The sequence below is a fragment of the Morus notabilis genome, unplaced genomic scaffold (assembly GCF_000414095.1).
Source record: "Morus notabilis unplaced genomic scaffold, ASM41409v2 Scaffold256, whole genome shotgun sequence".
Classification (NCBI taxonomy): domain Eukaryota; kingdom Viridiplantae; phylum Streptophyta; class Magnoliopsida; order Rosales; family Moraceae; genus Morus; species Morus notabilis.
In genome coordinates, this window is record NW_010367627.1 from 527,340 (window position 1) to 551,360 (window position 24,021).

The window sequence follows — 24,021 nt, forward strand, 5'->3', positions numbered from 1 at the left end:
TAAGTTAGTCACGCGGCTACGTAACCTTTACATACAGGCGGGCGCATATATATATATATTTATGTTTTTATATTTTATTATCCTTATTTTAAGAAATTATTTAATATATGTTGTGTACCACGTCATTTTAATAGTGTAATACACTCATTTAATAAATTTTTAATATTTAGTCTGGTCTATGTCAGCTCTAATTAACGATCTTTCTCTTTCCTAATAATGTGTCTTCATTGATTAATTTGAAAACTTCTTGAAAGAATTATTCAAATTGATTTAGAAAACTGATAACGCCTTCTAAAGGTGGTCGGACATGAAAAGGCATTAACAACTTTTTTATTTGGTAGAATGAATAAAAGAAAAAAAAAACCAATGAGTGGCATCTATTTTTATTAAGTACTATTTACTACTAAACGACTGTTATTGGGGGAAAAAATCCTTTTTCTTATAAGAAATGTTGGAAGTCGCAGAACTTGTAAAAACAATGGTGGAAAGTCTTTTGCTTGCCAAAAAAAAAAAATGCTGCATAGCATCATTTCTGTATTTAATTAAAAAATAAATGGTTTGACGTTATTTCTCTCAACAGATTATAAACAAAAAATATATATTAATATTAAGATCAATTAATTCGCATATTTAATTCCCAAAAATTAAAAAATGTCATCCAATATTTTTCTTAAAAAAGACTGTCAGTATCATTTTGAAAAAAAAAAAAGACGAATCACTCCATAACTCTTTGCATAAATATTAATAATTTATTAGATGGGTATCCAATCATGAAAATAACGTGATACACCGGGATGTACTAAATAATTCACCTTTATCATTCCATAAAAACTAGGTAGCAAATCTCAGGCTAAATAGCTAGTTGTGGCATTGAGATGAATAGAAGTAGTTGAGAGGTCGTTGAGAGTATTAAACATGATGTCTAGTCTATTGATCACGGACGAGAGCATTTACTAGTACTAGTGATTTTAGAGATATATATTCTTGGGAAAGAATGAGATAAAATTACAAATTTGATTGCATTCATGTTCATCACCTAATGTATACGTCCACCCCCTCTAGTTGACACTTGTTATTATTATATCTATATAAACATAGATAGATATATATATATATAACATCAATCTGCCCATAGATACATTATATATATACGTATAGATATATGCTCATTATTCCCTATTCAATTTTGTTTTCGAGAAGATTCAAAAAGAGAAGAAGGGTTAATTGGGAGTAGTGATAAGTTTTGGTTGGGAAGATCGTCGTCGTCGATCATCGATCATCATCATTGATCACCGATCATCATGGGGATATTCGCTTTGATGACAGGAAGGCCAGGGCCAAGTGGGTTTGGATCAGCCTCAACGGCTGAGCAAGTCACTGAAGGGATTGATGCCTCCAAACTGACCGCCCTTGTCACAGGTCAAACACCTTCACCATTATTTTCATCTTCTTTATCAAATATTTTCTTATATATATATATATATACACTTTCTGGTTGTCCCCTTCATTGTTATGCTTTTCTTGAAATTCTAGTACGTAAAGGGTCTTAATTAACTATTCTTGGATTTCTTGTTCTTTTTTTTTATTTTTATATTTTTTCAATTTTTGATGGAAATTCTCTCTCAAGATTTTTTTTTCTTTCTTTTTTTAGTATATCTTCTTCGTCCTTTGTTTTCTAAGATATCTGAGAACTTTGAATAAAAAATACATGATTTGTGATATTGTTGAAGATTTTTGTTCAATGTGGAAATCTACACAGAAGACCCGACAAGAGTACTAGATGTGTGCGTATGTTTAATGTTGCCTCTTGTTTATGCTCTTATTTGTCGGTTTGAAGATCTTTTTATTATTATTATTATTATTATTTAATTATTTTTAATGAAATAGAAAATCTGTAATATGGCCCACTCAAACTTGGTTTCAATTGTGTTCGGTTTTGGCCTAGCATTCCTTTCTCGTTTGTGTGAATACATTGATGGCATGTTTATTTATTAGGAGTGGAAAATAGAAATCAGGAATCCGAATCAACCTCATGTTTATTTATCCATTTTTATTTTGGAATGAAAGTGGAAATATGTGGGCCCCACACCAATTTGGGGTTGAGGAATGAGATTGGCACTCCCCTCACCCCCCACCGGATTGATACTCTCAATCTTAATAGTAAATATTAATTATGATTTTACTCTTAATTCTACTAACAAATTTGTGAATAGAAAAGTAAAAAGTAAAAAATTGATAAATGCTATAATTTACTTTCACGCCTCTCATATCTCTTTGCTCACTTCCTCTCATATTTTTTTTCTTTTATTTCTTTATATCAATGCAAATAATTAAATGAAATTAAGATAGCTTTTTTTTTCATGTTTATAATTTGATCCTTGTGTTATGCCTATTGTTTTTCATTTTTCAATCTATATCCTAAGCTGATATTTGTTTTCTATAATATGCAATGCAATGCTAAATCTAATTTTATATGTTGATAATGTAGAGTAACCATGTCTCAACTTTTAGCACGAAAGAAGAGAGTAATTAATAAAATCTAATTACTAATTAGTTATCCTAATATTAAGATAGTTAGCATAATATACAATTTCTTTTTTTTAAGTTCAACACACAAAAATCTACTAAAAGGGTAGGTAAGTAAATTTATAACAGTTTATTCTGATTCTGGGCGTAAGTAAACGCATGAATAGGATTGAGACTGATTCCGACTCCGATTCCTGAAACCTAAGTAAACAGCTTATTCTGACTCTGATTCATGTCTACTCCGAATCCTGTCCACTCCGATTCATGTCCACTCTGATTACGGATAAGTAAACATGCCATGAGAAAAAAAAGAATGTTATCTTATTGATATTCAAGAGTATTAATATCTAGCTACAAAATAATATATATTCCCTTTAAATTAATTTTTCTTTCCACTATTCTTTTTTTTGAGTAATTTACACAAATGGTCTCCAACCTCTTTAGTTAGTGACAATTTGATCTTTAATTTTTTTTAACAAAACGATCTCCAACCTCTTTAAAATGTAACAGTTTGATCATTTCCGTTAATTTTTTAACAGAATTAATCATGTGCAATGCATGTGATCTTATTAAAGATGATATTTTGATAAAATACCAAGGCAAGCTTTCTTTCTCTCTCTCATCTCTCACGCTCTCTCTCCTCTCATTTCTTTCGCTCTTCATCTTCTCTCTCACCGAACCAGTTACAGAAACTCACGCGTTTTCCCTAAAATTTCTCCTTTTTCTCATTGAATTACGCGTTGTTTATCATCTGGGCAGCGTTAAAAATTTAACGAAATTTGACAGAAATGACTAAACTGTCACCTTTTAAAGAGGTTAGGGGTGGTTTTGTCAGAAAAAAGATTAGAGACCAAACTTTTACTTACTAAAGAGGTTGAAGATTATTTGTGCAAATTACCTTTCTTTTTTATATTATTTTCAATTGTCATTGAATGATTTTTTGTTTTTTATTATTTCCATTGAAAATCTGTAAGGTCTAAATTAATTGTAAGTTATTGCAGGAGGGGCAAGCGGGATTGGATTGGAGACCTCAAGGGTTTTGGCTCTCCGCGGAGCGCATGTTATCGTTGCTGCAAGGAACACAGACGCTGCAAATGAAGCGAAACAACTCATTCTCAAAGACATCGCCAATGCTCGTGTCGACGTTCTAAAACTCGACTTGAGCTCAATCAAGTCTGTAAGAGCATTTGTTGATAGCTTCAATGCTCTTAATCTCCCCCTCAACCTCTTAATGTAATGAAGTAGTACACCTCACTATGCTCAATATTGCTTTATCATCTTCAATGTTTTTTTTTTTTTTTTTTTTTTATCGAAAATAACAAGGAAACTTGCTTAATTTTCAGAAACAATGCTGGGGTAATGTTTTGCCCCTTCAACCTTTCAGAAGATGGAATAGAGATGCAATTTGCAACTAATCATCTTGGTAAGTTTCTGTGAATCATTTGGTAACTCTTTTTTTTTTTTTTTTTTTTTTTTTTTTTTTTTTTTTTTTTTTTCCATTTCTGTCCTAATGATCTGGTTATAAATTTTGAGTACTGATAATATATACTTACTTAATTTACCAGGTCATTTTCTCTTAACAAACCTCCTCGTCGAAAAGATGAAGGAAACAGCAAGAACCACCGGCATCGAAGGAAGGATTGTGAATCTATCCTCAATAGCTCACCTCCACCCTTGTGAAGATGGAATTCAGTTTGATAAGATCAATGACCAGAATAGGTAATAATTGTAATGCTTCAACTGCTTCAAGTTTCGCTGAGTATTTGATGCAATGTGTCGATTCATGTTGCTCCCTTGCTTCTTCTAAGTTGCTTAATTAATTATTATGTGTTTGGATTTTGCCATTGAGTTTCAGTTACTCTGACAAGAGGGCATATGGACAATCCAAATTAGCAAACATATTACATGCCAACGAGTTATCACGTCGCCTACTGGTGATCTTTTCTTGGCTCAAATTTGTTTTCATCAGCCAAATGTTCTAGTTAACTGATTTGATCCCTTGGTTATAATGTGCCAATATGTTATTATGTTCTAGTTTTGGATTTTGATTAATGATAGTGAATATTCAGATTTCCTCCCTGTTGTTCTTTTTCTCTCACTAAATTTCTTCTGCTCATTCTCTCTCTCTCTCTCTCTCTAAGGAATAATTCAAACTCCAATTGAAATTGAGTGCAGGAAGAGGGTGTGAACATTACAGCCAATTCAGTCCATCCAGGACTTATAATGACACCTCTCATGAGGCACTCAGCACTTCTAATGAGTATGTTCTCTTTCTCATATACAAAACAAGGACCCAAAAAAAACAAAAAACAAATTTCTCTAATATATTTTATAGTTTCACTTGAGTTATATTATTTGACATACATCTTATTAAATATTACAGAAACTTTGAAGTTTTTCACCTGTCTCCTATGGAAGAATGTACCTCAGGTAAGTTAACATAGCAATAAAAATAAATAAAAAAAATAAAAAAAATAAAAAAAGAAAAACGAAACAACCTTATAAATAATCGGATTTGTACTCTTTAACTATTTTAATTTTTACTTTTTTTGTGCTCTTCTTTTTCAATAATTTTAGGGAGCAGCGACAACATGCTACGTGGCACTTCACCCAAGTCTGAAAGGTGTAACAGGAAAGTACTTTCTTGACTGCAATGAGATGACACCAAGCTCTTATGCAAGAAACCAAAAACTGGCCATGAAACTCTGGGACTTCAGCAACAAATTGGTTGATTCTGCTTCAACTTCTTGAGCTAGATTTATCACAATTATATATATATATATATATATATATATCATTATCACTACAAAAAGCCTAATATCATTATCATTATTGTTTCTTTATGATTGAAGTCTGAGTGTGAGATTGTGAGTAAAATCAATTACAACTCCTTTTTCCCCTTTTCTTACCTCTTCTTTGTCCTAATTTCATTTGGGGTCTCTTTTCTTTGCTGAGAAACGTAGTCCAATTTCCTTGTTCAAGCCGTTGTGGTGTGTATAATTGTATATAACCATATTGTATTCAATGGTGTTGAATCATTAATAATCAATACAAAGAGGAAATCTATTAGCACATATTTACTCTTCTTTTATAATTTTTGTACGGGAAGATTCAACCTCTAGACCTTAAAAATAGATATAACAATGTGTTAATAAGTCCGCAACCTCTAGACTAGACCTTCATATTAAAAAAAAAAAAAAAAAAAATCATATTTGAACTCAGTCTTCAATAAAAGTTGCACCAAATAGTGTATGATATATACTAGCTAAGGTATATACAAACAATAACATGCCAAGATCCAAAATGTTAAAGAATTGAAGAAATATCAATTCTAGACCTACTCTCAATGAGGCATATCATCCTCCCACAAGGCAAGGGCGCGGACCAAGAAGGCGGAGGCAGCCACAACAACCGCTGCGAAGACTGGCGGCACGATTAGATCAAGATTAGACTTTGCAAACCGGTGAGCCGGCAAGCACAGAATCTCGGCCGGTAGGTCTATAGGAACTCTTATAAACAAGTCAGGGTCGACGCAGGCGCGGGAGAAGGAGGACGATGAAATTGCCGAAACGAAGGAAACTTCAGGCCAGAAGGAGGCGAGAGCCACCGTCAGGGTGAGGAGCATCGTCCATGTGGTGGCGTAGATGAGAAGCGGCCACCGCGTGGATAAGTGCGCCAGGATGGATGAGAAAGGATGGAGAAGCTGCATTTTTGTGATTGAGAAGTAGATTGTTTCTGGAGAGATTGTATATATATGTGTGCGTGTGTGTAAGGTATAAAGTTGGAGTGGAAGGGAACCTAATCCCAACGACTTCCTGAAGTTAATAATATTTTCTTATCAATACTGACAAATTAATAATATTTTCTTTTTGTTGCAAACGCAGCTTTGGGGGTTGAGTTTTGACGGTAGACCAACTCCAACAAAAATTTTGATCTGTTATGGTTTGGATTGGCCTACAATCACATAATGAATGAATTAGAGGAAGAGATCTGGTGTGGCTTCACATTTCGTTACACTTTTTTTTTTGGCCTATTGAGACACGCCAAAGTGCATGGTCTCATAAAAACAATGTTGAGCTATTTGTGGGACATCAAAATCCTCTCACTCTGATTGGTCAACGAACCTTCACCAACTCATTTCTACAATTTCCCGATTTCTTTATCTTCTCTTCCCCTCCAAACAAATATATATACACACACACACACACACACACACACACATACACACACACATATATGAATTATCAAATCACAACCATCAGTATAATTGCATAACCACTACAGCTCCCTTCTATTGGTTATGACTTTCCTCCTCTTCTTTAATATAGCTGTAATATTTGTGGCACCACACCACCATTCCTATTATAAAATAGTCATTTGTAGTATAGCTTCAATTTTAATAATGTATAGTGCATCATGTGGATCTCATTAAAACCCTGCCTTATCTATTTACTGTTTGAAAAAACTTGTGCGTTATCAACCATTTATTAAGATTACTTGCAACTGTGACCACCCTATTCTTGTCTTCAACTACCCGCATCAACCAACTCAGTTACTACCCCCAGGCCACCATCGTATTTATTTGCACATATAAATACACACACATATAATACTATATTATAGTTCTAGTCAAGTTTAAGGGCATGTTTAGTTTGTTAATTCGAGTTGAGATGTGACTTTATGTGAAAGCTTTTTACTGTAATAAAAAAGTTGAATATGATTATTTCTGAGAACTTTTTACTGTAGCAAAATGTTAAGATCCTGATTGAATCTCACATTGCTAAAATATGGGGCTTAACATGTGGGTTTATAACCACTTGGACACCCTCTCCCTACAAATTAACTTTTGGAGATGAGTTCTACCTAAGAGTTATAAACAGGACCTAAAGTTATCAAGACTTTCTTCGTTCCTATCTTCAACTCTAAAGGTAATTTTATCTAAACCACTATGTACATCCATATAAATAGGCCGAATACCACTCATAAAAGCCTAGCCATTTATCTGTGCCATTTTAAGTTTAATTATGCTCATATTTTTCTATAAAAATGGTATTATGTTCACATACGAACTCTCTTAAAGCGGTATTCCTCTAATTCACCCTCTACATCTTTGTTATATAGACTGCATCAACTTTCTCCATTGTTGAAAAACATATTTCCTGAGCTATACGTCTTGTTTACTATTACATAACAGAAGATAAAAGCTCAGGAAGTTGGTTGATGGAGTTAACAGAACAGTTTACTGCCAACCGAAGTCCATAAAGCACAAAACAGCTAGCCTGTTAACATCCATGTGTCATGTAACATCAGAATTAGCGAGACATGCACCATAAAACACAAAACAGCTAGGCTGATTTCGCTTAGAAGTGGTAGAACAAATGAGCCAAAAGTACAAATGGAATACTTACAGGCAACTGCGACAATGCAACATCAGCTTACAGTGTTTTTTTGGAATTCTTATGTGAACAGCCACTCTTACATGCACCGGAAAACGCCTATCAGAAAAATAACCCTACTGAAATTCTTCTGAGAATTTCTGATTCTGCTTTCAAGTAGAAGAAAAAATGACAAGAACCGAGACTTGCAGGCAATACTGCACAATCAGCTTGTATGACGAGAACCAGATGTACAAGAGGAAGACTCACGCGCTGCAGCAACACTGCAATATCAGCTAATAGTTTTTTTTTTTTTTTTTTTTTTTTTTTTTTTCAAATTTTTTTTTTTTTTTTCCAAATTTGCTTTTGTGCTTAAGGCTTACAGACTTGCTGAGAAAAATGCCTTCTCCACCAGAAGAGTTAGAACAAGAAACCCACCATATGCGACAAGTATTGCAACAAGCATAATCAAAAGCATTGCCTGCAATGAGATGTACGGACTTAGAAAAAACAGAACTGCAATAGAAGCACTCTGCCACACCTTGAGCTGCGCGAACGCTCCTTCCTGTCCCCAAAATGCAACACTTTGTTATTAGAGCTTCAAGCCACGAAAGGTCAAAGCATTGAGTTGCAATAACAATATTATTTGTACATGAGCAATCTCAATTCTGGACTCTGGATATGTGGAATATTGGAAGGTCAAACAAAACATATGTTCATTTGTACGGGGTTACCGTGTCACTCTTGAAGAGTATCCCGAGTAAGGCATTAAGTTGTGTCATAAATATTCCATCACCAATGCCCAAAAGAGCTGCCATCAGGATCAGGTATAAAATGCCAAGTACTCCACTGGTTCCACTGCAGTATGACAAGGTAAAATATAACAAAGTTGAAAAAATAAATAAATTAATTAAAGCAACAAATATGTCAAAAAACGCACTATGTGAAACCATAAGAATTACGACACTGCCTGATTATAGTGATTAGTGGTTACCTGTAATTTAGGATAAGCCAGAGGAATATGATAGCCTGGATGAAAGCACCAACCGAAACTATCAAAGTGATGGACTTGAGACCAGAGGTCAGTCGACCAGCAGCCAGCGAACACTAAAAAATAGTTCCAATGATATTAAGATGCAACAATGCAACAGAGCAAAACTGCAGTAAATCATATTCATCTGAAAGCGTACTTCCTATTTACAAATTGTGAATTTCCAAAAGAAAGACTCCATTGTGCTCTGAAAATGTCCATCATTCACCATAATAAAGTAGGCTACAAGAGATTGTCTATTTCACTGATCTTCTGTGCCTAATTGTTTCATTTGTTTGTTAAAATACATATTATTAAATCAGTTTAGTTAGTTGTTTGACATTTTTTTAAGGACTTCTCCTACTCCATTTTTTTAAATCTTTTTTCCTTTTCAAAAAAAAAAAAAAAAAGGAAGTTATATGTTTCCTGTAACAAAAGTACAAAACATAAATAAACAACCAAATATAGATATGCTCAGCAGACGGATTACGTATAAATTAAAGGCAGCCAAAGTACTGATTCTGCAAATGTCAAAAAGTGCTTAATGCTGCATACATACTATTGCATCACACGCCCCATAAACTGCCATGGTACCACCAACACCAGACACACCCAGTGCAGGGGTTACAACATACTTAGTGAACTCAGACCTACAAATACGAAGACGTGTTCCTTGATTTAGAAAGGAATTTTAAAAAAATGAAATAGGAAAATACAAGTGCTGAACCATAGCAGTCTTCCTATAAGAGTAGTACACTGTGTGGCATAATCATGTACTTACCACACAAATGCTTGTTGTAGTCCTGAATATGCCATAAGAGGAATAACCAATATCATCCGTACATTTAACAAGGGAGTGATAACGGACTTTGACAGAGATATCACAGAAGCATATAAGGTGTTGGAAGAATATTGGGGGCCCGCCTCTCCTTTACTATCCCGTCTTTGTAGGAAGCACATAAGAATGATACCTAAGGTCGCACTGCAAAGAAATACGATAAATAATAAAGTAGTGCCGCTTGTACTTCCCTCCTGCAGTGACGTGAAAGAAATAGGAATTAATGACTACTGGGAAAATCCTTGAAAACAGCATAAAAGTACCCACAGATTTAGGTAAATGTTTAATCTGTGATTCTGTCAGTTAAGTGCCTAATCCTCTATATTTTAACTTAACTAATCAGTTCTGTCAAAGACGCCCAAGTTCTTTCACTCAAAAAAAAAAAAAGGAGTAAAATTAATTCAGTTTTAAGGTCTGCCTGCTACCGTACCTATTTAACTTGAGAAAAAGGAGACAAAACTATAGTTATGTTTTCAGTGGAACCTACTAGATAGAGGAGTAAAACTATATTTATGTTTACAGTGGAAGCTACTAGATAGAGGAGTAAACATCTCATGAATTTCCAATATAAACTGAATAGAAGTATTAAAATGAATAGAGAGAAGTGCAGAATCCAAAGCTAACGATACGAAGGCAGAATCAACGTACAGCTCCATCTCTAAGTAGGGCAAGTGAGATAAGATTTCCAACAAGCTGCAAAGAATGATGAAGTTATCACTTTGCAATACATAATGCACCAACAAACGAATCTTTTCTTAGAAAAAAAACAAACATCAAGATTTCTATTAAAATGGGTTCACCTGGTGTCCACCAAACATTCCCCAAAATACTCCATTGAAGTTACCAATAACCCTTCCTTCGTGCAAGTTGTAGTCACTTGCATGACTTCGGGCAGTAGAAGTTAGATACGTCCCCTGAATGTTCCAGTCTAGAGTAAGGAACAAATACTAAGAAAATAAAGCTTGAAAGGAAATATGAAAGATGGACTTGCACCTGGCCAACCCATATTATAGCAGCAGCAAAACCAAGATACAATGAAGCTGGAACCATTGTGTACCTACAAGGAAAACTCTTACATTCTTCCATACCAAAGTGCGGACAGAATATTGACAAATTTTTATTTTTGACCTCAGGACACAATTCCACGCAATGGTACAAAATATGGCTATATAAACATTAGATATTGGTTCAACCATGCGACAATCCATCAAATGACCGTACAAAGTACTTTATTATTATGTCCTACTTGTGCCCAACAATAAAACATAGAAAATCCACATCCATGTCTTCTCTTAAGATATTTAGCTGCTCTTTCACTTCTATATCAAACACCACATACCTACAGTTTCTTGATATAAACTGTAATTTCCACATAAAAACAGCAAGTGTTAACCTACAAATTTAAACACCTTATACCTGAAGGAGTTCATTCTAGCTCCTTAAAGAGGTCAACTATACATCAATTAATTTCGAAATGTAAGTCACCATGTTAGAGAAGATTATAAGCTGACAATTGTTGGGAACTTTCGATATTATCATACTATAAGCTTGCATCAGAGTTCAAATTAACAAAACAACCCACGCTTATGCTTATCAGTTATTCTATTCATTTTGCAATGAGCAAATATGCATAATAGAATAGGAAATTAAGAGAGCATATTTTTTAGCAACAGGTAGACTTCTTTAGTCGTGACTCATACTAGACAACTTTAGATTCTATAATTGAGTGACTTTACAATGAAAGATCTCTTTATTTGGTTGGCATGACATGTCAAGCTTCAAGTTCAATACAAGAAAATGATTTGCACCTAAAGAGCAAATCTAAGACTAAGGGCATGTTTACCTCATGATGTAGAGAATCAGAATTGGGGAAGCCAACCCCAAGTTAGCCCTGGTTTTGTTTCCCTTTGAATTGGAATAATCAATAAACCACAAAGTTTTAGTTTTAACCAATTTGATTTGGCATATGCATGAGAATATTTAAGTACTAAAGCTATTAGGATTGCTATTCCTAAACTTAGTTAATTCAAGAAAGGGAATTGGACTTCCTTACAGGCAAATAAACACCGAAAAAGAATCAATGTTTGTCTTTCTTTTTTAAAAAAAAAAAAAAAAAAAAAAAAAAAAAAATTATTTCCATTCCAACACCTTTTCCTTTTTCATTGCATTCCACTACAAGTTAGTAAACATGCCCCAAATGGAAAGTAGCATTCTAACGTACAAACATAAACAAAAACAAGAATCAATAACCACATTTATTCAGGATAAATTAATGGAGATTACCATGTTGCCTTCAAATTTGCAGCTATGAATAACCAATAACCAGTAGTCCCAAGAAGCAGGGCATTCTTGGAGCCCAGAAGCCGAACTACCCAAGAGGCCACCAGAGAGAAAAATGTGAATGACAAATACAAAATCCCCAATGAAGTTGTACCCAAAGCCTCCTCCTGATACAAAAAGTACGAATCCAAACTCTCAAAATTCAGTTTGAAACAGAATAAATCAATTAAACCCTAATCCAAAGATCAACCAAATCAGATAAAAAGAAAAGGTAGAGAAGAAATACGCACGGTGTTGAGAGTACTCTGCAAGTTCTGAGCAGCGCCATAAGCGAGAAAGATGAACAAGAATGCGAAGCTCAGAATGTAAACATCTCTTGTGTGATTGTTCTGGGATTGAATCGCAGAGTTATCGCCGACAACGAGAGGAGCTTCCTCGTCGCGAGTATCTACAGACTCCATGGCTTTAGAATTCTCAAACTCAAAGGGTTCGATCATAGAACATCCATAAATAAATCCTAGAAATGTGAGAGAGAGAATCCAAAAGAGAGAGGGGATGAGCAGGGCCGGCAAAGTACCTGAGGAGGTAGAAGACGAACGAAAGAGATTGGAATTTGGGATTAAAAAATGAATAAAATGTGTTTGGTAGCTGAGAAAGTGAAGGAAAGAGGAATACGAAGAAAGATTCTGAATTTTGAGTCTACTGTTTGGTAGGGAATGGATTGAAAGAATCTGGCGAAGAAGACGAGACAAGTTTGATGACAAGAGGAGGAGCAAATTTTTTTTTTTTTTTTTTTTTTTTTTTTAAATAAAGGGATCCTTGAGCAACTTCCAACTGCTTTTGACTCTTCATATTATTGTTATTCTTTTGCATTTGAATATTTAGGCCCCGTTCATTTTGTTAATTTGAGTTTAGAATTCGAGTTTTGTTACAGTAAAAAGCTCTCAGAAACAATCACATTTAACTTTTTTATTACAGTAAAAAGCTCTCACACAAAATCTCATATCAACTCGAATTACAAACTCAAATCAACGAAATGAACGAAAGGGATCCTTGAGCAACTTCCAACTGCTTTTGACTCTTCATATTATTGTTATTCTTTTGCATTTGAATATTTAGGCCCCGTTCATTTTGTTAATTTGAGTTTAGAATTCGAGTTTTGTTACAGTAAAAAGCTCTCAGAAACAATCACATTTAACTTTTTTATTACAGTAAAAAGCTCTCACACAAAATCTCATATCAACTCGAATTACAAACTCAAATCAACGAAATGAACGGATTATTTTTTAAATAAATCTCTTATCCCTCACTAGCGAGGGAGCACCCCTCCAGTTTCCCGTTTAAATTTTCGTTTAAACCTTCTCACGGAATGTTCAATGCTTAGGTTGGCCTTTTCTTTTCGTCCATGTGCTATGGTGACAAATGCTAATAGATATACTTGAAATTACATAATTGATGAGTTTTCAAGTTTTTATCTGTAATCACTTCTAAATATAAAAATTTAATTACGTAGCGTGATAAGAATTTAATTTCATTAATCATCATTAAATTTTTTATTAATTATTTAATTTATTACAACCGTCGAATTAATATTTTATGACGAAAATAATAATACTCAATAATGAATAAATATTAGAGTAACCATTAAAACTACATCAATTATATAATTACATAAAACTGAAAACTTTTTTCCTAGATTTATTTCGTCTAGTTATAGAAAAATCTTCATGTTGTCTCTCTTCAGTAGGGTTTCTTTCTCTCTCTCTCTCTCTTTTTTTTTTTTTTTTTTTTTTTTTTCGCGCTGCTCTCTTCTCACCTTTAGGATTGAAGTATAGTGTTGCCATTTGGTTGGCCACTAAACCCTCTACCCTAGAGACGGAGCTCTAGGTTGCAGGGTGAGGATCATGATGGTAGTGGCAACTTCATGGGTATAGAGAACAAATGAGAGAGTTTTTGGGCACCATGCTATGTGCGCAACTAAGTTCTCTAGTATTCCTACCATCTCAGGGATCTCACTCCGTCGGATGGGATCTTTGCTGATGCCGTGTTGATGTCTTCTTATAGTAGAGTCTCGTGGATCTTCTTCGGTGTGGTAGTAGTGCTTCCTAGATGTGGTATCACGTGGATCTTCGTTGGTGCCTATGGTGCTTCCCAGTGATGGAGTCACCCGGGTCTTCGCCAATAAGTCCTCTATGGTTATATTGGTCAACTTATCGCCTGTGATATTGTTCATGTGGCTCGAGACTTCTGTCTTGTTTTTAATTTTTATTAAGTAATAAAAGTGATGTTGATTTGCAATTCATATCAAAAGAAGTCGCCTCACCTTTCTATCCCGGTGGTTGGTCTAGTCTGGTTGGCTTGAATCCAACGTAACATTGAGAGTGACCTTAGCGTTTTGGGTTCTTTGGACTCGATGAACTGAGCTTATCCACAAAGTTGTTGTAGTTCTGGTGAAAGAGCCTTTATCGTGCTCAACCAAGCTGAATTTTCATGTTAGATCTCAGACTTATGTATTCGCCTATGTTATTCATATTCGGGCTACTTTGTGGTTATTCGTGTCAAGTTTAGCGTCTCTATCCTTTTCTTTTTTTCTTTTTTTTTTTTTTTTTTTGGAATAATATTTTCCCCTTCAAAGAAAGATGTTTTTCCTAAAGAAAAAAAAAAAATGCCGCGTGTCAAGTTTGTTTGTATGTCGTTTTAGTTAAGGGATTCTGAGGAAAATTGGAAGGCCGCCTACTCCAATAGGTCGTTGCTCACAATTAGTTAAGCTACAAAGTTTTATCCATTTTGATTCGGTTGTTGGATGTATCCTTTCAAAAATATATATCTAAGAAACTATATTAGAAGAAGATCATCCAAATGATTCGAATCATAATTAGATCTTGGGTTTCTCTTCTACTAGTTTTTTAAAAATTAAAAAAAAAATGCAAACAAACCCTATATTGGCAAGTTTGCTAATCTCTCAACCCTTAGAAAAGATAAAAGTTGGAACCATTTACAGAAATTGTTGCAGAGATATCACAAGAACTACAACGAGTGAAAACTGCAGTTCCAGTCAACAACGAGTGGATCGTCTTCTATTCATATCCTATTCTTTTTTAACACTTCAGATCATTCACATCAAAGAAATAAATAAAGAGTCTATATGGATTGTTCTACCCATTCAATTCAAGAGGAAAAAGGCTTCTCATTCTCAAAAAAAGAACTACAGCTTACAACGCAAATGGACACCAATAAAAGAAATTGAGATAAAAATGGGACGAAAATGTCTTATTAATACAGCGCTAATTTTACAAGACCCCAACCACCCCCATTATGCAACTCAACCATGCCCAATTTTCTACAAAAGCAGTATGCTTGGATCAAAATACAAACCTGTACCTGATTCCACTGTTTATGGGAAATTTAGTCACGCCAATGTGGGTTGTCTCTGCTTCTGTCGCGTAAAACATATAGTTACACGTTTTTTCCTTCTCGAAGAGCAATCCGGCTCAGAAAGAAATCGCAAAATCAAATAACCGAATCCTGCAAGCTGCATATTTATAGAATTTTCTATGCCATTTTACCTTTCTTTTTTTTTTTAACCAAGCAAATCTCTGAACAAATTCGGATTCTGACTTGATGGGTTAACCCCCATCTGCCTTACAATGGCATCCTTTTCCAAGGAATCTTTTGTGCTAGGACCCTTGCTGAATTGTGCGGGATATGCAGTACCCCTGCCTAGATCGGTCCCGGTAGCATTTGAGGATTCAGAAGTGACATTTACATTGAATCCCAGACTACTACTTTGCCCACTTAAAGCTGAATCTCCATACAATCCCATTAGATCTGGTGTTTTTGAGGCACCATCTGAACCATTATTCACAACTGATGTAACTGGGGCAGGATCAAGAAGCGATTCCAACTGCTTGAACGGATCAATGGATGGAGGGGCACTTACAGCAGCTGCTTCGCTCAAGTCGAGCAAATCGGGAGGTGCTTGATGATTTGTCCGGTCCGCAGCAATATCGGTGACTACAGTCGCCACTTTTTGCACCTGAGGCTTCTCGGCAACATGGCTGCTACTGCTTCTAGCCACCTTCTGGTTTGCAGTAGATGTCTTTCTTTCAGTTTTTGATGAGCCTCCAAATAATGAAGCGGCAAGCTTCTGCTTTTCTTTGGAAATTTCAACTTGAGGCTTTCTCGAATCATAAGTTTCACGGCTTTTTGAAGAAGCCACAGTGCTAGCAACATCTTGTGCGACCCCGTTTGTCTTCTGAGAGGAAGAAGTAGAAGTAGATGATGGAGAAGAAGAGTATGTTGGCCTACCCCATTTCTTTTGAACCCCATCAAGCCGTAGCTTAAGTTCTGATGGCCCTGCATCTAAAACAGACGATATTGTTGCTGCCTGGTAGGTCTCCCTAGGATACGATGGTTCAGGCACTGGAACAAGTTCTGTTGAAGAGGTAAGAGGAGCAACTCTTGATGGAACTGGTGGTTTTGGAAGCTCATACGCCTCAAATCTGAGACCATGGCTTGAAGCTTCATGTTGGTCTTGGCTTCTCAAGGTAATGACATTTAGCGCTCCAGAGCGCTCGCTCTCAGGAATGTAGGGCTGAGCACCTTTTTCTATTGACTGCTCGACATAATTGTTGAGGAATGAAAGGTCTTTATCAATCTGCAAAAAGGAATTAGAAATAATGCACATTACACTTCCAAAATTTCAACTTTTAGTATCAGTTTACACTTTACCCCCAAAGTTTCATTAGAAAAGGGCCCCCTTTCAGTTATGAGAAGACGAAAAGACCCATCTCCATATTTGAATGCTCTGATTACTAACTAAATAATGGCATGTACAAAATATGCAATTAAGTTGCACCTAAACTGACCGTGCAGCTTAAGATGAAAATGAGGCCTCTAAAAAGCAAACTAGCAAAATAGAGAACCATTTTTAACTTAACATTAAACAAGACACATGCTAAAGTTGATATTGCTAAGAAGAGTAAAGGAGAGAATTTTTCTATCTCTAAACAGAATTTTTGTTTGACACATTGCTAGCTGCTCCCAAGATTCGAGCTTGAGATCTCTTCCTTAATCCCACCCCATCCCTACCTACTGGGCTAGCACCAATTTGCCATCTCTAAACAGAAATGTTTTGAAATAATAAATTGAAAATAAATACTGGGAGATTTTTTGCAATAATGTATGACCTCAATGTCTTCACAACTTGCGTCTGGTGGCATGATAACTGCAACAGCATGAGCATCTAAGTCAATCACAACTTGCAGTTCATATGCACGTTGCTGCAAATCTGTTGAGTGGGAAGCTGATAGTTCTTCAACCAAAGATTGACACTGTAAAACAATAGATGCATGAGTTAGTAATCCGTGGTTTTCTTCTGTGAGAAGTCAATTCACAACAAGAGAATAAGATTCTGCTTCTATAAAGATAAGATAAGATATAACGTCATCATGCATTCAAATCAGGTATGTCTTTCAACAAGTGATCCATCAATTGCTACAAAGAGATTCAAGAATGCTCAAATCCCATCACAAGGAAAAGCATCGATAATTATGAATTACTCAAAAAGTCAAAATTCCCTAATTGTATAAAACTATCCAAGTTCAATAGCTATTTAAGAGCATTAACTAGCTATTCAATAGCCAAGGAAATTATATTGTGAACATTAAATTTAAAAATTTACAAAGTTGAGAGTGAAACAATGATTGTGAGCATTAGGTTACATGAAGTTATATACAAGTATCCAGCTTAATTCTTAGCCTAACACCAGAGAACATGCAACATGACGAATTTGAATACCAGGAAACCCGTGGATCCTAGTTGAATTTAAAATTACAAATTGGACCTAGCACATCAAGAATATTGCAACTAAACTCTGTCATCTCCCAACTTTGCAAAAGGAAAAACATCTCCAAATTTGTTCCGGATTCTAGAAAGTGATATTTACCATTACACAAGTAACAAACCAATTACCAGGAAAAAGTTGTTAAACTAGATAAAGGTATCCAAAGAAAAGACATGGGATACATCAGAATCCAATGCAAATATATGAAGTAAAAAAAATACTTTTCCCCTTCACTATGACATCAATAACAACAATAATGATTACAATATATCCATTATTGTTAATTGATTTAGTACCTTTTTGTTGTTTTTGTTTTATTGAAACCAAATCAAGATTTCTGACCCAACTATTTGTCTAACTAATTAAACTTTCCTATTTGCTCCAAGAAGATGTATGAATAATACGCACCTCAGGTAGCATATCCACTTTTCTCCCAGCTGCTATTTCAAATGCATATATTTTCATGATTGCTGTAATAGCATAAGCCTTCAAACAAAGCAAAGGAATTTAAGCCCATATCAGTAACTATATGAATGGATCGAAACAAAAACTATATAAATAGATTAGAAAGAATGCTGAAGTACATACAGAGATCCACATACGTGTGTACACACCCTATATGTGTATTATATGTCTTACAAAAAAAAAAACACCCAGATAGAAAGAAATATGCATATTTCTAATAAAGAAATGAGAATGATTAGCAAAAATAATAATAATAATAACAAACAAATAAATAAATGACAGCAGATTGAAATACATTTAATATTTTTCTTTAGCATATTTCCAAAATAATCATCATACGAACTAAGTTCCAATAAAACTTACGTTGGGAGAAGCATTACCACTAAAGAAGAAGAAAAGAAAAACCTTTAAGCCGTTCTAAACACCCTAATGAGCAATAAGAAAATGGTCACTATGCTAGAATTCCTGTTCCAATTGTCAAAACTATATTAGGATTCCTGTTACCAAGTAATCATTTGCTGGCATGTACTTCATTACTCTGTTTGTTTTAATGAAGTTCTGTTTCCTTTCAAAAAAGTTATGATTCATCAAAGTCAGTGGCACAAACTTCAATCTACAAAAAGACTAGGCCACAGCAGAAATGTTGAAAAGCCAAACACTACCACGTATGAAAGTATATCCATAAAGTCACTAGACTGCTCAAAATAGATCAAAAGGAAGGATTTTATTTCTAACAAAGTTTGAATAATCCTAAAGTCGTCCAATCTATAAAAATTTATTGCCATGAGAAGTTATTCCAGAAAAAGGAAGCTCATAAGAAGTTATTCCAGAAAAAGGAAGCTCCAAAGCATCCATGCAAAACAGTACTTTCTTTCATCTTCACATACATTATACATATGGTAGTAAAGGAAAGATAGGTTCAGCCATAGGAATGAAACAGGCACCGATCATGCCCTAACTATCATACCTACAGAAAAACGAAAGGATTTAAAAAAAAAAAAAAAGTAAAAAACGTATTGAGTTTAACAGAAGGATACCCGAACAGTTTCGTCATTGGAATATGCCTCTGCAACGTCACATAGCTTCCCAGTGATATAGGAAGCAGAATACTTCCCATCAGCAGTTCCATATTCCCCCAGTACCCAACAAATGACCTATAATGAGAAACATCATTTTCGATTATACACAGATACAACTTTTTAGCATTGTCTATGCAAGTGAAATTAAATGGGAAAACGTAGATAAGGTGTAATATACCTGAAGAAATACAGATGGCAGTTTGGGCTCTCCAAGAATACGCAAATACGATTGTACCTGCAAAATTTAAAGCAGCAAATAAATAATTAGCCAAGGAAAAAATTTCCATTCGGTAAGAGTGGAAAGACAGTAATGTTAAACAAAACTAGGGGAAGCGTTTTAGTTGATGTAAGTACACTCCTTATGGTAAAATTGACAGAAACAAATGAAAGGAGAACCGCAAGAGGTTTGTAAATATTAGAAATCTATTCAAAGCTAATTGATGTGAAACTACTTTGTGTAAGAACTAAGAATTAGACTGGGCTAAGAATGGGGAATGGTTATGGATGAACCAATCTACTAGAGTCAGAACTTAGAACAACTTCGCTCATATATTTCTTGTCATACTGAAGTGCATTTGACAAAGTTTGAAGATAGTAGAAAGTAAGAATGATATCAATAAAGTTACCAGTTTCTTATCCCAAAAAAAAAAAAAAGTATGATCTTTAAACTGTTAAACATTATGAACAGGAATCTAATATTGGTTTTATCTACATATTTATATATGAGATGTAAGAAGACATACAAATTGCATGACTTTCTTGCTATCAAGAAATCCAATAATATATCTTACATGAATAGGTATATAATGAGAGCAATATGAAAACTACATACAGCAGAAGATCTCAGCTGAGTATCTGCAGTTTCATCATCCTCTCCAAACCCCTCTGCGATTAACCTCATCAAGTTATGTGCCACCTTTACATTTACAAGATCTCCAGCATGCTCAAAGACTTTATTCATGGTCTGTGAAGCAGCTAACAGACAGGGATGAGAATATGGAATTCAAGAAAACAATTTCTTTTCTTTGCTGTCATTTCTATTTTTTTTCAAAAAAGAAAAATAAAACAAAATTTCCAGAGACGGCAACAAAGGTACCTGGATAAACCAATTATTACTAGGTGCAAATTGTTCAGCAAGCTCCACGCAACGAGATGCTATATAGGTCTTGTAATGATTATCATTAATGCTTATCATATAATCAATCATGCGATCAACAATCACTTCAACATTGGAGGACTTGGTCATTTTGTAGAGTAGTTCAAATGTTTTTCGCTTTAGAGAATCATCTGGGTCCTGGGTCATGCACAGCAAGATTCTAGTAATTGGAGTGAAAATAACAAGCAAGCGTGATCGGAAACAAATCATTCATCATGCTAAATAAAATGCCAACCTCTAAGCAATCAATCACAGCCAGTTGGTGTTGTTCCGCGATCTCAGGACTCAACTTTATCAGTCGACCAAGGCCGTCAATGCCCATGTATTTGAGATTATGACTATCGCTCTGTGCACACCATTTACAACTTCCAATAAATAAAAAATCAAAAAAATAGAGTCATCACTAATACTGGGTGCATTGCAAATTTGCAATTTAGCAGCAGCCTTAGAAACAGTTTATAAGCAAGCAATCATCTTAACTAAGTTGCAGAATGCGCTTAACAATGTCGGAGCACAAACCTTCAAAAATCTGGAAATGACTTCGGTGGCACCTTCTAACAACTTGGGATTCAGATATATGGATGAAACACAGCATAAACACTCGTAAAGCACCGCGTTTCCAATGTTGCTAGTGGAATCACACTTCCTAAATATGTCTCCGACAACGGTGTACATCTTCTCACTGGCTTGCTTATCCCCACTTCCTAACAAAGCCAGAATCTTGAGCAATTTGATCTGCATAAAAGTGCAATTCAATTTACTTTCTTTTTTTCTCTTCTTAATCAAAAAGCAATAGCTCTTTTTCTGATTCTATTTTTATACAACCAACCAATGCATTAAAAAAAATAATAATAATAAGAGTACCCGTTCTAGCCAATGACTAAAGCACTTGAACTAAAAGAGCATTAATTCAGTTGGGAAACCAAACATTAGGGTGAAGAATTTCAGTTGGGTTTAGGACCAACCTGAATGAATGGAGCAGGCATCGAATGGTAGTCGTAAGCCTTGGGCAACCTGCGCTCGGCGACCTGCTTGAGAATGCTGACAAAGCTGACGACCAAATCCTTGAAGGAATTAGGATCAGCAGCGATGAGATCAAACAGAGGACAGAGAGTCGCCCCCATCACTCCTGGATCATTATCACATAGCCGCTTCCGAAAATTCGACACCAGATGCGCAACGGAGGAAGGCGACTTCTGGTGGAAGCGGTGCAACGCCATGATGGCCTTCTTCCTAACAACCTCCTTGGGATGAGAAAGAAGCTCAACGACCTGAGGCAAAACGGCGGGAATGGTCTCATCATTGATGAGCTTGCAGACGGCGGAGAGAGCGGCGGAGACGACGAGGAAGTTGTCGGAGCGGAGATCCTTCTGAATAGTGTTAACAATGAGGATGATGAGATCGTGATCGTCAGAGAGGAAGAGAGTGACGGCGAGATAGCCGGTGCGTTTGAGGAGAAGAGAATCGTCGTGAGTCATCTTAACGGCGTGGATGTAAGCGAAGGAGGCGTCATGGCCGAGCATTTCGACATAGACGAGGCGAATGAGATACTCCTTCATCTTACGTTTGGGGATGTCGGGATCGGAGAGACGGCGTTTGAGGGTTTCGATCTCTCGGAGGACGATTCGGTCTTCCTCGGCCTTCGATCGGGCTTCTCCGATCGACTTCACGAGTTCCAGAAACTCCTTCGATTGGCCGAAACCTCCCTGAGATCCCATCGCCAGTTCTCGACCAATCGTCTTCAGTTGCTCCATTGTTGTTTGTTGTTGGAATTCAATTCAATTTAATTCAATTCGAGTGTTTCTTTTTCTTTCTTTCTAGGGTTTTAAGGAATTGGAATTGAGATTCTGAATTGATGAGAGGAAAGAGGATTCAGAATTGTTGTGATAGGAAGGCACACGGCGTACAATGAGGATTACCGGGTGTCGGAGAAGCATACAGTTAAAAAGAGAAGAAGAGACAAGTCTAATTCATTTCTTATTTTTCTCATTTCTATTTTATTTATTTATTTATCCACTGCTCTTACTTACCAAACTCACAAAAATCTAACTTAAATTCTCTTTTTCTTTAACTCATAAAAATAATGGTCGCATTTAGAATTTAGAACTCATTTTAAAATAATTTTATAAAAATAAAAATATTTTTAGTTTTAGATAAAAATTATTTATAAAAATGTGTTTAGTAATTTTATTAAGAAATTATTTTTAATGTAAACAAATTTATTAATGTTTCTTTTTCTCTCTTTTTACTCGAGAGATGAAAAAATAAAAATAAAAAATGAAAAATATTTTTATCTCATTTTATACTAAACCAAAAAATTATTTTTATTTTTATTTTTTGTCTTTATTACACCAAACGTTATTTTAGAAATGTTTTCATTTTTTCTATTTCAAAAAATATGAAAAATAAAAACAGAATCAATTTTAAACACAGTTTTTAACTACAATTTTTTTTTTTTTTTTTTTGCATGATTATGTTGCCTTTGCTTCTAAGGATACGTATCTTTTTATACTCCAGATATTAGGTTCATTAAAAAATTATGCTTTTAGTTTTTTATCTTTTTAAAAATATACCATGAAATTATGTTTAATATAAAAATCAATATCTTTCATCGTCAATCTTTAATTTTCACTTTAAAATGCTCAAAACACCTTTAAATAGCAAAATGAAAATAAAAGGATAAAATTATTTGAAACTTACGATTTTAACCTTTTAAATGTCAAAACTACCCTCTAAATAGGCTTTTTGTGTGTTTTTAATTTTTTTAAGTTATATCCTCTATTTCTTATGGACAGTTTGGTATTTTAAAGTTCAAAATCTACTGTTAATTGAAATAAGGTATATATTTATATATTAAACTTAATTCAAAAATATACATCTAATGAAGTTAAGAATTGAATGTATAGTTTTTTTTTTTTTTTGAGTGAATGTATAGTTTCTGAAAAAATCTAAAAGATCCTATTTTAACAAAAAAATAGAGGGCAATTTGAAAAAAAAAAAAAATCAACATTTCGAAAGACACTTTTTAAGTTACATAATTTAAGGGGTGCTTTGTGTGATTTTATCTAAATTATTAGGTGAAATGATCATTTTTCAAATTTTGAAGGGCATTTTGAACTAAATATAGGACATTGACAAGATCAATCATAAATTAAATTCATACTGGATTAAATAAATTAACAATAAAATGAAATCCAAGAAATGAAAATTTGTGTCATATATTTTTGTATTTTTTATAATCTCATTTATTTTATCGATTCGAGTTTATTACAGTAAAAAATTCTCAGAAACAATCATATTTAACTTTTTTGTTACAGTAAAAAACTCTCACATAATATCATATTTCAACTCAAATTAAAAATTTGAATCAACGAATTAAACGGTCCAATATATTTTTGGAAAACGATTGTGATGGTCCGTGGTCGCT

At 34.6% G+C, this 24,021-nt stretch overlaps 4 protein-coding genes across 4 annotated transcripts; 1 reads left to right on the forward strand and 3 right to left on the reverse strand.

Moving 5' to 3' along the window:
- The first annotated feature begins 1,180 nt into the window (after positions 1 to 1,180).
- Positions 1,181 to 5,335, forward strand: LOC21404183 (short-chain dehydrogenase TIC 32, chloroplastic). Its single transcript, XM_010113197.2, has 8 exons — positions 1,181 to 1,419; positions 3,528 to 3,759; positions 3,870 to 3,949; positions 4,092 to 4,245; positions 4,382 to 4,460; positions 4,702 to 4,786; positions 4,910 to 4,956; positions 5,104 to 5,335. The coding sequence occupies exons 1-8, from the start codon at positions 1,302 to 1,304 to the stop codon at positions 5,275 to 5,277; spliced, it is 969 nt and encodes a 322-aa protein (XP_010111499.1). The 5' UTR covers positions 1,181 to 1,301; the 3' UTR covers positions 5,278 to 5,335.
- Positions 5,336 to 5,763: 428 nt separating this feature from the next.
- On the reverse strand, positions 5,764 to 7,779 carry LOC21404184. Its single transcript, XM_024175481.1, has one exon. It carries the CDS (start codon positions 6,233 to 6,235, stop codon positions 5,870 to 5,872), a length of 366 nt encoding a protein of 121 aa, XP_024031249.1. The 5' UTR covers positions 6,236 to 7,779; the 3' UTR covers positions 5,764 to 5,869.
- Positions 7,780 to 7,858: 79 nt separating this feature from the next.
- LOC21404185 (UNC93-like protein 3) lies at positions 7,859 to 12,848 on the reverse strand. The gene is made up of 10 exons (XM_024175480.1): positions 12,340 to 12,848; positions 12,053 to 12,216; positions 10,763 to 10,826; positions 10,570 to 10,683; positions 10,418 to 10,462; positions 9,713 to 9,963; positions 9,491 to 9,581; positions 8,896 to 9,008; positions 8,636 to 8,759; positions 7,859 to 8,466 (listed from the first exon to the last, which is right to left on the reverse strand). The coding sequence occupies exons 1-10, from the start codon at positions 12,544 to 12,546 to the stop codon at positions 8,281 to 8,283; spliced, it is 1,359 nt and encodes a 452-aa protein (XP_024031248.1). The 5' UTR covers positions 12,547 to 12,848; the 3' UTR covers positions 7,859 to 8,280.
- Positions 12,849 to 15,275: 2,427 nt separating this feature from the next.
- LOC21404187 (AP-4 complex subunit epsilon) lies at positions 15,276 to 22,556 on the reverse strand. Its single transcript, XM_010113201.2, has 10 exons — positions 21,560 to 22,556; positions 21,114 to 21,329; positions 20,830 to 20,940; positions 20,535 to 20,732; positions 20,271 to 20,402; positions 19,617 to 19,673; positions 19,397 to 19,513; positions 18,303 to 18,380; positions 17,239 to 17,382; positions 15,276 to 16,706 (listed from the first exon to the last, which is right to left on the reverse strand). Exons 1-10 carry the CDS (start codon positions 22,346 to 22,348, stop codon positions 15,630 to 15,632), a joined length of 2,919 nt encoding a protein of 972 aa, XP_010111503.1. The 5' UTR covers positions 22,349 to 22,556; the 3' UTR covers positions 15,276 to 15,629.
- Positions 22,557 to 24,021: the final 1,465 nt, after the last annotated feature.